This window comes from Haliotis rubra, unplaced genomic scaffold (assembly GCF_003918875.1).
Source record: "Haliotis rubra isolate DU_JTF1 unplaced genomic scaffold, ASM391887v1 Scf63, whole genome shotgun sequence".
Lineage (NCBI taxonomy): Eukaryota > Metazoa > Mollusca > Gastropoda > Lepetellida > Haliotidae > Haliotis > Haliotis rubra.
Genome location: NW_025767335.1, coordinates 533,589 through 548,995, shown reverse-complemented (window position 1 = coordinate 548,995; position 15,407 = coordinate 533,589). Strand labels below are relative to the sequence as shown.

General features: G+C 39.8%; 1 protein-coding gene across 1 annotated transcript; it reads left to right on the top strand.

The window, feature by feature from the left end:
• The first annotated feature begins 9,706 nt into the window (after nucleotides 1–9,706).
• LOC124256484 (ileal sodium/bile acid cotransporter-like) lies at nucleotides 9,707–14,817 on the top strand. Its single transcript, XM_046690472.1, has 3 exons — nucleotides 9,707–9,972; nucleotides 12,299–12,503; nucleotides 14,398–14,817. Exons 1-3 carry the CDS (start codon nucleotides 9,707–9,709, stop codon nucleotides 14,815–14,817), a joined length of 891 nt encoding a protein of 296 aa, XP_046546428.1.
• Nucleotides 14,818–15,407: the final 590 nt, after the last annotated feature.

Sequence of the window (15,407 nt, the reverse complement as noted above, 5' to 3'; positions counted from 1 at the left end):
AGATATATGTTAACCAGATATATGGTTACAGTCATACACATGAGTTTGTCTTATATATTATACGTTTAGCTCCTAATCGATAAGACAAGGGTAGTGTGAGGCCGAAATGTAAATGGTTATGGAAAGAGTGCGTTAAATATTCATTAATCCAAATATGATCATCCACGTGCGCGCATCTATCCGTCCTTCCATCTGTAACGAAGCCGCCTGCTCGTTCTCATTCGTGGTGATCAGGGTCCCGATCCACAAAGCATTCGTAAGGTTACGACCTGTCGTAACTCTACAGTTTACCATAGACTTACGAATGTCATAGCGCTACGAACTCGTGGACCCTGCAGCATTCATTCTACCACGTCAATGAAGAACACGCGTGAGCCCTATTGGTCGCAACCGGATTATAATGAAGTATCAAATTCGATACCTCTAAAATAAATTTTTCACTTAGAAACTGCGTGTATGAATGCATCGATATAAATGGCCATCGGCATACCTAAAATTTCTAAACACTGAAGGTCAAGCTACAAACTTTCAGCCTTAAACACTTGCGAGAACGTGCAGAACGTAAGTCATACGTTTGATGACATGTCGAGTTTGGAACATTTCTCTTCTGTATTACATATTTTATGCATTAATCCAAACACCAAATCCCGGCGGGGTTTATACTCATTAATCTTATAATCTCACTATAGCAATAACTGTCAGTCAACAATCCGTTAGTTTAGGTACATTTGCTAAGAACATGTATGCTTGTTGGTACATGTATGTCCAAGAACAGTGTTTATTACTCACCCGTTGAAGATATCACTGTTTAATCATTTTACAATGTTATTACACATTGTTTAATAACATCGCGTAATGTCGTAAGTATGACGTCAATGTTTAATAACATCGCGTAATGTCGTACGTATGACGTCAACACTCGTTGATAAAAGTAAAAATATCCTCGGCAAGCCTCGGATATTTGTAACTTTATCAACTCGTGTTGATATAATTGATATCAGTAGACACTGAGGTGAGATTCTCTATGTATTACTGTGGTGTGTCATGACAAGTTTGATACCGGAGGTATCTTAAACAAGGGATATGATATCATCTTCTAAGTCTTGCGACTTTGTTATTGTTTTAGTATGTTGACCTATCACAGGTCAAGGACATTCCTCAGGTCATAGCCTAAAAACGTTTCAAAAGTCATGACAGAGATGAGCAGAGACTAGTTACCTATTGTTCAGTAAAACTGGATTTCAATCTTCACTGAAATGCCATTTTCTGCATACAGTGTTTGGCGTCATATGCAGCATTCGCCTAGTGTGACAAGTGATGGCACTCTTATGTTAGGTTACTTGTGACCTACTTCCAATAAACAGCATTGGTACTTTTTCATTCTTACACAATCATTTTTGGAACACGATACGAGACGTTGTTTGAATGTTTGTAGCACAACTGCCCGCCTCCGTGGCGTAGTGGTTAGAGCGTCTGCCCGGAGAGCGGAAGGTCGCGGGTTCGATCCCCGGCCGCGTCATACCAAAAGACCTTAAAACAAGGTACTTGTTGGTCCCTGCCTGGCGCTCGGCATTAATGGGTACAACAAGGACTGGTCGGCTCGGAGTCAGTATAATGTGTCTGAGTAGGGTATTCATGCTTCACTGCGGCATGGTATCTCAGTGGGCTAGCACTATAAAACCAGCTTCAGTCTGGGTTAGTATACAAGCAGCCGCACATACACATACACATACACACGCATGCACGTCGTCATATGAGCGAAATATTCTCAAGCACGACGTTAAACCCAATTTCACCTCACCTCATCTCGTAGCACAACTATGATGGACTGAGTTGGTGTAGTTGTTTGCTAATTCCTTTTCAACATAATCTCCTCTGAGATCTGCTGGCTGGCGTACCTTGATCCCACTGGTTTCAGAAGAATTCTACCAAGACCTGCTAGACTTGCCTCTTTAAAGGATAGAATATATACTATACGTCCATAGGCTTAGCATTCAGAACAGTATTGGAGCAACGCTAGCTTCCACTTAGCGGGGTAAAATGTCCTCAACAGCAGAACTGACAAGTCATCATCACCACCCAGTTTGCATAAGAGCCGGTTCTTTCTTCAGTTTTGGAAAGAAGTGGAAATATGGCGGTGCTAATTCCGGTGAACGCGAAGGATATTTTATGAGTTGAAACCTACAAAGCTACGCTCATTCGACTGCAGCAACGACAGACGTGTGAACAGGTGCACTGACTTGTGTGTTTTCCTCTGCAACAGATTAGCTTAATGTTGGCCTTCAATACTCTTGGCCTTGTTCCCCAAGGCCGTCTTAGCGCTACGATGATCGTTGAAGAGTTACGATCACTTTAGTATGGAATTATGGAAGGGACATTGTCGCGTTGTCGCCGACAACCCGACAATGTCCCTTCCAGGATTCCATGGATACTTTAGCGCCAAGAACGCTTTTGTGGAAATGGTCCCCGATCTTTCCCGACAAAGTCCACCAGAAGGATAAGATTCGTTTTGAACTCCAGAAAACCGAAGCCATCCCTGCCTTTATCGGAGGATGGGACATTAGAGTTATCAACCACTGCTGTTTAGTCTCTGGCTGATGAAAGGAGCGAAGTCACAATCAACTGGGTTTGCGTCCAAACGTAATAAATTCTCACGAGATGAACCTGGCTGTTTACTCATCACGAGCAAGAAGCCTATGAAACCAGTGTGTTGAGACCTTTGTCATGCGTAGTCCATATCGCAGAATATCGTCAACTCTCACGAGAGCTGCCTACTGCAACGGCGATGTGAAATGTGACGAGTCGATGATCACCCAACTGTTCATATATTTCCTCATCATTTCCGAAATGTTCAATCATAGTATAGTATGCAGAAAGGTATTTGGCAGCTCATGATTAAAACTCTATTACAGTACGAATTCGAAGAGACCACTAATTTTAGTGTAACTTAGTATGACTGTAGTTAAAATGTAGACTAAATGTACAGCCAAACCAGGTCATTATATTCATTAGTTCGTATTAAGCCTGTTAGTTTTTAACGTCGTTTACTGAACTTAACAGTCCTTCCTTGATTATATTTCTGAGAAAGAGTGAGTGAGTGAGTTTAGTTCTACGCCGCACTCAGCAATATTCCAGCTATATGGCGGCGGTCTGTAAATAATTGAGTCTGGACCAGACAATCCAGTGATCGAAAGCATGAGCATCGATCTGCGCAATTGGGAACCGATGACATGTGTCAACCAAGTCAGCGAGCCTCACCACCCGATCCCGTTAGTCGCCTCTTACGACAAGCATGGGTTACTGAAGGCCAATATTCTAACCCGGATCTTCACGGGTAGACAAGCATGGGTTACTGAAGGCCAATATTCTAACCCGGACCGTCACGGGTAGACAAGCATGGGTTACTGAAGGCCAATATTCTAACCCGGACCTTCACGGGTAGACAAGCATGGGTTACTGAAGGCCACTATTCTAACCCGGACCGTCACGGGTAGAGAAGGAAATCAATCCAATCACCAATGAGTACTATCAACGTTTTGGTTGGCTCTAAAATCCTTTCCTGTTTGTACTGGACTCTGAAGCTCCACATCATCCGTACTAAGAGAAATACATTTCAGGGTCTAGCCTTTCTACAACTAGCCTTTCTCAAAGATTAAACATAATCCTGAAAAGAAATCAATGGTGGACTTCCTAATATTCACAGAAAACATACGAGACAGGTGGAATGATTTCTTTGTGGATTCTATAGGTCTCAGTTTGCTTCAATGTTTGTCAGTCAGTCTCAGAAAAGAACAAAGTAAAATTTCATAAAAAACGTTGTTTATTCATCTGTGTACACCTTGACCAAATATTAGAAAAACTCCGTTCCTTGATAAGCAGGACATATGTCACTTAACCGGATGACCATAGACCCATAGTAACATCACGATTGTCCAAGGTTCTGGGCACTATATCCAAATATACAGCAAACACCATCTGAAATTCATTGAGGAACGCTGCATTTTCTCTTTGGTAGCATCAGGGATTCGGGGATAGGAAATTTAGAAGGATTTAGGCATGGCTATAGGCATTAACTCTCTTATTTTCCTTGTTGATTTGTTTCTTTGCCTACGCATCGGAATTTCAGGTACGACTGGAACAACTAAAACAAGAATTTAGCCAAGGTGTTCATCAGATATCTGATATGTATATAGTTCAATAATGGTAAATGTACCTTCCTGTGATTTGTTTACCTAAGCTACCAGTAAAACATTCTCATCTGTTTCATATTTAGATCAATATATTAAGTTTCGTTTTTTACAAAATATAACACCATGTGACAAAATGGATGATCCAATAATCATCTTTCTCATGTCAAGACATATTCCAGTTCTTCCAGGCTGTCTTGTCTACATTTGGTAATGCTGAATGTACATGCTCTTTCAACGACGATTTCAAAGAGCGTCAAACAGTTCAAACGGTTTTGACCACAATTATGTGTGATGTAATCTTATACTTGTGGTCACCATGTCACCCACGGATCACCAAGAAGGAAGTTTTGGTGTAAGTTTGTCTTGTAAGATGGTAGTATACAAAGTTAAAAAACAATTTTACTTTTCCTAACCACTTTCATTTCTGTGACATAAACATGCATTTATGCATCAGTGCGTTTGTGCGCTTTTAGCAATATTCCAGCAATATCATGGCGGGGGGACATCAGAAATGGATTTGTACCCATGAGGGGTATCGAACCCAGGTCTTTGGCCTGACGAGCGGCCACTGTAATCACTAGGCTATCCCACCGCCCCAGTGATGAAAGTAGTATGGCTGGTTTTGACAGTAATCTAGTCAGAATCGTACAAACTTGTGCAGAAACTGTATATTAATGTAGATATGTTTTTGTTGCCTTTGACTGGTTATTGAGTCCATGTCATACAAATACCTTAGTTGTGAATAATATAATGTAACGATTCATTATACTGTTTAATGGCAATCTTAATTTCAATTAAAATCTCCATAAGTGGCGTTATAATAACAATTCCTCATTGCTTCACTTGAGTAACTGCAGTAAAACACCTATTGTCATCTATCATCTGCTACGTGGTTGTCCTTTAAGCTCTTGTTTGTAGCAGCCGCCCCATAATATTCCGATGATTGTCCTGCTGATGGGTATCTGATAGATTTCATGCGGAATGAATACCATTATCTATGAATTGCAGCATATGTGACTGGTCTAGCGTTTATAAGCAGCTGCTTCATAATGTGGAATATCTTAATTATGAAAATAATACTATGCTATATTAATAGCATTACCAGTCGTGTTCTACATGGATGTGTACTTGCTATGTGAGTGTTGCATAACTGCCTCTCAGGGTTACAGTTTCATGGACGTTTCATCAAATCCGTGATGGTTTCAGCATTTCAGATGTCAAGTTAAAGCTCAGTAATTATCAATATTACAGATTTGAAGTAAGTAATCACCACTTTTGTCAATATTACATTTTTTAAGCAAGTAATCAGTGATGGTATCAATATTACAGATTTAAAGTCAGTAATTGGTATTCGTATCTATATTACATATATGAAGTCAGTAATTAGTATTCGTATCTATATTATATTTTTGAAGCAAGTAATCAGTGATGGTATCAATATTACAGATATGAAGTTTAGTTTACGCCGCACTCAGCAACATTCCAGCTATATGGCGGATTACAGACTGGAAGTCAGTGATGGTATTAGTATCACAGATTACAATTCAGTAATTAGTATTTGTATCAATAATACAAATTTGAAGTCAGTAATTAGCGATGGTATCAATATTACAGATTAGAAGTCACTTTATTGTTTTATTGTGTTTTGGTTGAAAAACCAAGTTAAACCTCTTCTAGTGTAGAGACTACCCTGGATGTAGATGAGGTAAGGGGTTGTCTTTAACGTACCGGTATGCCTCAGATATTTCCATAATAACATGTCTAATATAAACCGAATTAACCTGAGCTACTGTTTCTATGTTCCAGAAAAGAAGATGGTAACACCATTACGTAATATCTAAGTAGATATATTAGTGACCTGAAAACAATTTGTAACTCATCTATGACGTTTACGGCCAAGTTGAACAAAGATTCCTGTTAAGGGTTTATGAAGTAAAAATGGTGAGCGCTAAAAAGGACTTTGCTGTGAATTATACTCTTCTTAGTTTGACCCAGGGGTCGTGTGTACATAAACGTGTGATGTACGTAATCAGAAAAAATTCTGACACTTTCCGTTTTATTAATTGTTTTTTTTGCTTTCATTCTAACAAAGAATAATTATTAGAAATGCTGATACGTGCCATTGTTATGGAATCACACGCGGTTGAGACGTTTGAATTCACCAAATCATTTAATGCATCTATTTTAGTTCCACAACTTTTGCTACGATTGCTGGGTAATGTATGCAACGAATAGTCAAATGGAGAGACATAGAAGAAAATGCTACACAGTGTAAAATTTGAATTTTAAAAATTATTAAACACGTACAGTCCTCGTATAGTACAGCGTTTGTTTTAACATGTAATTTCGTTTCATTTCATCTGGACACTTTGTATGGGTGGCAACGATCATTTGCCATTGCAAACCTAAACCCTGCGAGGCTTACTTATAATTAGTAACAGTCATCTTTTTCCAGTTTTCAGATAACTGAACGAATGACTGTTTAAGAGTTGTGCTTCAGTGGCCGTCTTAAGTCAACCGTTTGGGGTCATACGTGTGAACAAGATGGCCAATCTAACGTCATGCAATACAACCGACACGTTCAACGTGACCTCCACAGAGGAAACCGGTCCGCTGAAAGTGGCTACAACAGGTACAAGAGCAATATGACTTTCACGTATACATAATATGCTCACTAACGTAGCAAGGGAAAAGTCTTTACACAAAACCTTTTAAGCGAGGCATCAACATGGTGTCAACACAGCATCACGCCTTCAGTGAAATGACAATTAAACGTAAATAGATATCACAAGTTTCCCCAAATGTTTGACCAACACATGCTTTTTAAAAATAATGTGAACAATACTGGTTTCAGCTAAAATTCCTAACACTACACCTGTTTTGGACCACAATGCAGTTACATTCTGTACATACTGAGTTCGAGGTGAGGTGAAATTGGGTTTAACGTCGTGCTTGAGAATATTTCGCTCATATGACGACGTTACTGAGTTCGATAAAAACGATGCCTGCAGGCGTTAAATATTCTAAAAAAGTGTTTACAAATACTGCAACTGAAAAACTAACATCTTGTTTAGATTTATCAGACATTATTGCAAATAGACCAGAAAATTACATCGTCAGTTCAAATCTAAAGTATTTTAAATTACAGGGACCAATTCAGGTTTTTATATCAAACATGGACAATAAAGTTGTATGCTTCTCTCGAGGGTAATACGGTTTGATGTACGCCTCATTGTAGCAGTGTCACCCGAGCAAAAATAAACAAAATGGCGTCTGCCCCTCGACTGGAATTTTTAAATCAGTAAAACATATTCTGACAAGCTTAAAACTGCTATAAAAATGGTTGAATATGTGTTGAGTGTTCAAACGACTCAGTGTATAAAAAGTTTAAGTGAAAGTCGGTAAAATAAACCTGTACAAAGTGAACTCAAAAACAGCTAATCGAATGGTTTTCGAACTCCGGGCACTGCATGCGTCATATTATGACGTCATACGATTATTAGCGATACAGCTTCTCGGCGGGGAGTTTGGCGGTTAGCATGGCAGCGGATAATATTTTTTCCAGTTGTCACCCTCCTGTGAGGGGTGATACGAAACTTGTTAAAGCGTCATTGACGAATGAAGTTGAAAAGTATTTCACATGAAGGTAAGATAAATTCAGATGAAAAAAACCCGTTTAGCTGGCTGAGGTCAGTTGGAGCAGGAGAGGTACAAGCCAGGCCGCATTCTTCATGGACAGTCTGTATTAGTTTCTCCTTCTAATCAAGGCGACAAATTCGACGAAACACCTTTCATGAATTTAGAGGTTTTGTTAAACTTAAACATGACAACTAACAACATAAATATATATCCAAACATGTCATAGACAGATGCAGAAAATGAGAATTTTCGATGCAATTTTCCATGAACATGTCCACGCAGAAGGAACAGAGTTGTTTCAAATATGACGAATAAATATTATTAATATATAACAACACAGACAAAAAATACAAAACACTCGTTCGAATGCAATATCTGTGCACTAGTTCCACTTTTATATGTTTCCCCATTGCGTTTGCCTTATAAGTTTATTTACATTGTTGGAACCCCGTGGTAGATTATTAAGGAACCTTTCAATATTCTGACATTTTATTTATATTTATCGATATATTTGATGAATTTACTGCTTACGTTTAAAATAAAACAGCCAAAAACACATTATGATAATGTCTAACACACGTTTACCAAAACAAGGAACTGTCGACAACGTAAAAGCACACAATTACCAAAGAACCTTCATGTGGCCACAAACGGAACCATTACAAGAGGAATAAGGGAATGACGGTGCATTGGTTAAGGAAAACTTCAATTTCCAAATGCTCTATCGGTAGTTACTGGAGACCACATCAAATGACGCTCTAAATATCCTATTGCCTATGAATTTGATCGATGTCTTGCAATAATGTCTAAACATCATTTTGCGTTGTTTTTGTACAGATCCTTATACCGTTGGAAAGTGAGTGCGTGAGTGAGTGAGTGAGGTTAGTTTTACGCCGCTTGTAGCAATATTCCAGCAATATCACGGCGGGGCACACCAGAAATGGGCTTTACACATTGTACCCATGTGGGGAATCGAACCCGGGCCTTCGGCGTAACGAGCGAACGCTTTAACGAAATGATTATTCATGTGACATATGCAATACTTAATCAATTACATGAACTTTAAATGATAATAAAAATAATTTTCAAGACAATCAAATTCATACGTCATACTTAAAAATGTACAGTGATAGGCTGTTTGGATGGGGGACCTTTGGGTTCTACGAAGCATTAATTTATCTTCAGATAACGAAATTAATGAGTTTGACGTTAAATCCACCACCAAATAGCTTCAAATAACGCGTGTTTCTAACTTTGCTAGAAACGTCTTAGTATTATTTTGGAAGGTTATAGGTATTTTGATTCTGAAGATGTTGTAAAATGCTCATCTAGACCTTATTAATATATATCAGGAAAAACAATTTACGAAAATGCTCAGTAGCACGCTTCCCCTGTGCTTACACTGAAACACATTGTTACCATCCATCATCTGTATCAGCGTTTTCACAGTGATGATTCGTGACCACCTCTTGTGTCTGTATAATCTTGCCTGTGTTTCTATCTTGGACAACATGTGGCTATGGTAATCGACTGTTGGGTGGAACTTGAGATACACCGGTTGGAAGGAAATATTTTAGGCATACTTTTTGGCAATTAAAAGTCAAATGAATTTGGCAAAGGTTGTACAACCATAAATGCTGTCTCCATCGAAAACTGATTGTCGCCTCATCTAGAAATACTTGGTTAAGCAATATATATTTCCCACATTCTTCATTTTATAGAAAAAGAAGTCCAATAAATACTACTGCCCTAATGTATTGATGGTGGGTATATCATGTGTAACATATACAACTTAGAAACACAGCAACCAAACCGTTGGCATAACCACTAATATCTACTAAAAGGAGCTGTTTTATATTTATATCTACCCAGTGGCAATGACAACGTGCCTTATCGCCATAATGTTGGGTGTCGGAGCTTGCATCCAGCTGAAGGAACTGTGGGCTCATCTGAGACGTCCATACGGCATCCTCATCGGGGCGGCGTCACAATTCATCGTGCTGCCTCTGACGGCGTTCGGTCTTGGTCATGCCCTGCAGCTGCCCCCAAAGCAGGCGATAGGGATGCTGATCATGAGTTGTTGCCCGGGTGGATCCACCTCTAACATGTTCACGTTGTGGGTGGATGGAGACGTGCCGCTCAGGTCAGTGGTAGCCGTACTTGAAATTTAATGCATCTGCAGTCACGTGGCCTTGTTCATATTTCATACTGTGATGTGTTAAATATCCTTCAATGAACTGGTATCGGGTATGCATCTTTGGAGACTGTAAGAGTTTCATGAGGATCACATATCGACACACTGAAACCTTTTAAAATGAACAGATGATAATCAAAAGGAATCCCCAATAACAGGAGTGTCTGTTGTACGATTTCAACCAAGTCATCTTCGTGTAACAACAAATGGTATGGATTTACAACTTCTTTCTTATTTACAACAAGACGTTTCTGGGCTACATCTTGCCCCTTTGCCCCTTTTATTTTACAACAAGACATTTCTGGGCTACTTCTTGCCCCATTATTATTTACAACAAAACGTTTCTGGGTTACTGCTTGCCCTTTACTATTTACAACAAGACGTTTCTGGGCTACTTCTTGCCCCTTTATTATTTACATAAATACGTTCATGGGCTACTTCTTGCCCCTTTACTATTTACAACAAGACATTGCTGGGCTACTTCTTGCCCCCTTATTATTTACAACAAAACGTTTCTGGGTTACTGCTTGCCCCTTTACTATTTACAACAAGACGTTTCTGGGCTACTTCTTGCCCCTTTATTATTTACATAAATACGTTCCTGGGCTACTTCTTGCCCCTTTAATATTTACGACAAGGAATTGCTGGGCTACTTCTTGCCCCCTTATTATTTACAACAAAACGTTTCTGGGTTACTGCTTGCCCCTTTACTATTTACAACAAGACGTTTCTGGGCTACTTCTTGCCCCTTTATTATTTACATAAATACGTTCCTGGGTAACTTCTTGCCCCTTTATTATTTATAACACGGCGTTTCTGGGCTACCTCTTGCCCTTTTATTATTTACAACACGACGTTTCTGAGCTACTTCTTGCCCCTTTATTATTTACAAAAATACGTTCCTGGGCTACTTCTTGTCCCTTTATTATTTACAACACGACGTTTCTGGGCTACCTTTTGCCCCTTTATTATTTACAATAATACGTTTCTGAGCATCATCTTGTCCCTGTATTGTTTACAACACGACGTTTCTGAGCATCTTCGTGTCCCTCTATTATTTACAACACGGCGTTTTTGAGCATCTTCGTGTCCCTTTATTATTTACAACAATACGTTTCTGGCTACTTCTTACCCCTTTATTATTTACAACACGACGTTTCTGGGCTACCTCTTGCACCTTTATTATTTACAACACGACGTTTCTGGGCTACTTCTTGCCCCATTATTATTTACAACAATACGTTTCTGAGCATCATCTTGTCCCTGTATTATTTACAACACGACGTTTCTGAGCATCTTCGTGTCCCTTTATCATTTACAACAATACGTTTCTGAGCTACGTATCTTCTTGTCCCTTTATCATTTACAACACGACGTTTCTGAGCTACTTCTTGCTCCTTTATTATTCACAACACGGCGTTTCTGAGCATCTTCGTGTCCCTTTATTATTTACAACAGGACGTTTCTGGGCTACTTCTTGCCCCTTTATTATTGACAAAAAGACATTTCTGGGCTACTTCTTGTCCCATTATTATTTACAACTAGACGTTTCTGGGCTACTTCTTGCCCCTTTAATATTCACAACTAGACATTTCTGAGCTACTTCTTGCCCCTTTAATATTTACAACTAGACATTTCTGGGCTACTTCTTGTCCCTTTATTATTTACAACAAGACATTTCTGGGCTACTTCTTGCCCCTTTATTATTTACAACTAGACATTTCTGGGCTACTTCTTGCCCCTTTATTATTTACAACTAGACATTTCTGAGCTACTTCTTGCCCCTTTATTATTTACAACACGACGTTTCAGGTGATGAATGGGCAAGAAGCAGCCCAGAAATGTCTTGTTGTAAATAATAAAGGGGCAAGAAGTAGCCCAGAAATGTCTTGTTGTAAATATTAAAGTTGTAAATCCATACCATACGTTGTTATGTTCCCTTCCAGCTTCTAAATGTCCATCATGCATCTCATATTCATGTGTTTATAGGTCACTCTCAAATACAACGACAATTACTTCCGGAAAATCAAAAGACATTTCTGAGACATTGACGCTGAAACCCAAACCGAAAACAATAGCCAACTCACCTTAGAATGTTACAACTCTTCAAATGTAATTCCCCTTTCCCGTTCAATCCAAACACATTGCCCCTTTTCAGAAAGAATGTGAATAGGGTCGTCTGAATAAACTGGTTCAGGTAAAGAGTTGTTGTATTGTCTTAAACATGAACCATAACTAAATGAATTATACATTGCAATATTTGATCTATTCAAAGCCTTTCTATGACCACTGTGAACACAGTACTGTCGACCGGATTTCTGCCCCTCAATCTACTCATCTATTGCCGTTCTTGGACAGACAAGAAAGCCGTTATACCTTATGCCAATCTAGCACAGGGAATAGCTCTGATGCTGATTCCGGCAGCCGTAGGAATAGCAGTGCGTCACTGGAAGCCAAAGGTTGCCATGTACTTGATAAAAGTGAGTATTGTGTTGTCCAATGAGTGAGAGAGTTTGGTTTTACGTCGCACTCAGCAATATTCCAGCTATATGGCGGCGGTCTGTAGTGAGTGAGTGAGTGAGTTTAGTTTTACGCCGCACTCAGCAATATTCCAGCTATATGGCGACGGTGTGTACATAATCCAGTCTGAACCAGACAACCCAGTGATCAACAGCATGAACATCGATCTACGCAATTGGGATACCAAGACATGTGTCAACCACGTCAACGAGCCTGACCTCCCGATCCCACCCTCTTACGACAGGAATGGGTTAGTGAAGACAAGTTCTAACCCGGATCTTCCCGGGTCTCCAGTGAATGATGTCCAAGTCAGCACTACTGAAGTTAATCACTAATGCAACTTGATATCACGGCCGTCTATTAGTTTTAAAACTGGAAAACATAAATCATGGGTTAGTGTGAATGGCAGCAGTGACACCGCTAGGCTTTTCTTATATTCACCAAATGCTTGGACCAGGAAAACTAGCATTCGACAGTGTGAGCTGCGCCTCTTTAAAACCGAAACATGGGGCTCATTAACCTATTCAGACAATGATATTTCCCGGTTCTACTTTTCAGCCGATCCAAATTTTTCTCGTGTGAAAGTGATTCAACTTGATTACACAACACAAAAATACACATCACAAACAACTATAGTTACACTGGAATTCCAATTCCGCCATAACTTGTTTCATAAGAAAATGGTATTTACAAATGAATTTTAATTGTAAACTTTAATAACATCGTAGATTCACGAGTATGAATTTTATGAAAGGGCCGTATTAGAACAGAGGCTACGTAGGAAGATATGACAGGAGTAACCTCTGTGGGAAGAGAATGAGGTGTAGGCAGCATGACCTCACAGACTGCCCCAGTTTGATGAGGTCGTAAAATGATTTACAATGCATCTGGCTCACTGGTTACACCAGTTATGTGGGTTTTTTTGCGCTTATTTAGTGTAGTTCTGTAACGCACAATGTGATTGATATAATATCATGTCCGTACCAAACTTTTCTAGCGGCAGAGCCTCGTTTTGAGATTTCCACGATTTCCAGGTTTCTGTTTGTCAGTGCTCGCTGTACGACAGAGCACGCTGCACGACATGCTTGCACTGATCATATAGGAGCGTAGTGTTGCAATATACAAGTGCTTAAATGTATCAAATAATACTGATTAATATTTATGTATCCAGTTAAATGAATTGGTGTCAAAATTCTTGACTGGTTATTGTTTTAAGTTACGCAATAGGACGGAACCCAGTCAACGGGAAACGAGACTGTTGTGTAATCAAGTTTTGACTTGCAAAATATGACGGCACAGAAACTGGTCCATTCCCTGATAATCCGTGGCAGTCCTAACCCTGTGGTGGTACTATGCTAATGACACGAACACACAGAAGCAGTCCAATACCCGCCCCGAGACTTTTCTGGTTGCATCAAAACTCTAGCAACTTCAATAAGGTCATGATCACTTCAACTTCCACTTGTATTTCTGGTAGAAACAGTTCTGCGCCAACACCTACCTTCACAACAAAGACAGAGCACTTCCGTTTTAATAACATCCTTTGGGGGATTAGACTGCTGGTATTGTAACAAAGCTGAGTGCCAAAAGTTCACAGATCACTTAAGTAAAACGTTGTGCAGGAATTTCAAAGTCTCTTCGTGGCCTCGTGGATAGAGCGTGTACCTGGGAACCGGACGCATTGCACAAAAGAAAAGGTATCATGAATGACGTTGGACATTGAAGAATTAAACAAGGACTGTTACATCCAATTTCACCTAACCTTCAGAACCTTCTACGTGTCCAGAATCGTCTCATAAAATACGCATATTCAAATACCTTCTTCACGTGGAATCTATATTTTTGTATTTTCAGATTGGCAGCATTGCAGGAGCATTGTCCGTGGTGGTGATCATTGCATTGACAAGCCTGCTCTACCCGTACATGTACAACTCATCCTGGAGGATCTACTTTGCAGTTGCCATCCTTCCATTGATCAGCTTTGGGCTTGGATACACCTCTGCCTTTATCTTCAGGATGCCACATTACAAGTGCAGAACTGTTGCTTTGGAGACAGGGATACAGAATTTCCCTTTCTGTATGACCTTACTGACCTTGACCTTCAGCAAATCAGAAATGGGCGAACTGTCCTTGTATCCTCTGTTATTTGGTGTCTTTATAATTACCGAGTCAGTTCTAGTGACAGCGGTGTATAGGGCTGGAGTCATCATTTACAGAAGGATGTCAAAGCCAGATGAGTTTATGTCTGTACAACAGAAGGATGAGACTTGTTAACACATGTGGCAGTGTGGCACAGGCACATCTTCTAACGTTTCGAGCACTCGTGGTCTCACTAATCAGAATAAATACTCAGGACATATTTTACTAGACAGATTCGAGTCGAAATTGGACTTCAAGAACCCATGCTTGTCGAAGAATGGGATTGGGTGTTCGGGCTCGCTGAGGTGGTTTATGCACGTCATCAGATCCCTATGACGTAGATTAGTGCTCATGATGTCCATCACTGGGTTGTATAGTCCGTTAATTAATCACACAACGTGCACCTTTATTTCCTATGCTTGTCCATCTGTATAGTGAGTGAGTGAGTGAGTGAGTGAGTTTGGTTTTACGCCGCTTTTAGCAATATTCCAGCAATATCATAGCGGGGGACACCAGAAATGGGCTTCACACATTGTATCCATGTGGGGAATCGAACCCGGGTCTTCGACGTGACGAGCCAACGCCTTAACCACTAGGCTACGCCACAGCCCCTCCACCTGTATGTCTCCTGTTATGATAACTATAGGCATAACATTACGACATATATACTGTTGACAGTTCACATGCTGACAGTGTGTTTGATATTGTACTGAGTGGTATTTTCT

Bases quoted from the DNA above. Each gene is read 5' to 3' on its own strand.
- LOC124256484 (XM_046690472.1), top strand. From the start codon at position 9,707: ATGACAACGTGCCTTATCGCCATAATGTTGGGTGTCGGAGCTTGCATC. The intron at 9,973-12,298 runs GTCAGTGGTAGC...ATCTATTCAAAG, and splicing joins GATGGAGACGTGCCGCTCAG to CCTTTCTATGACCACTGTGA. The intron at 12,504-14,397 runs GTGAGTATTGTG...TTGTATTTTCAG, and splicing joins TTGCCATGTACTTGATAAAA to ATTGGCAGCATTGCAGGAGC.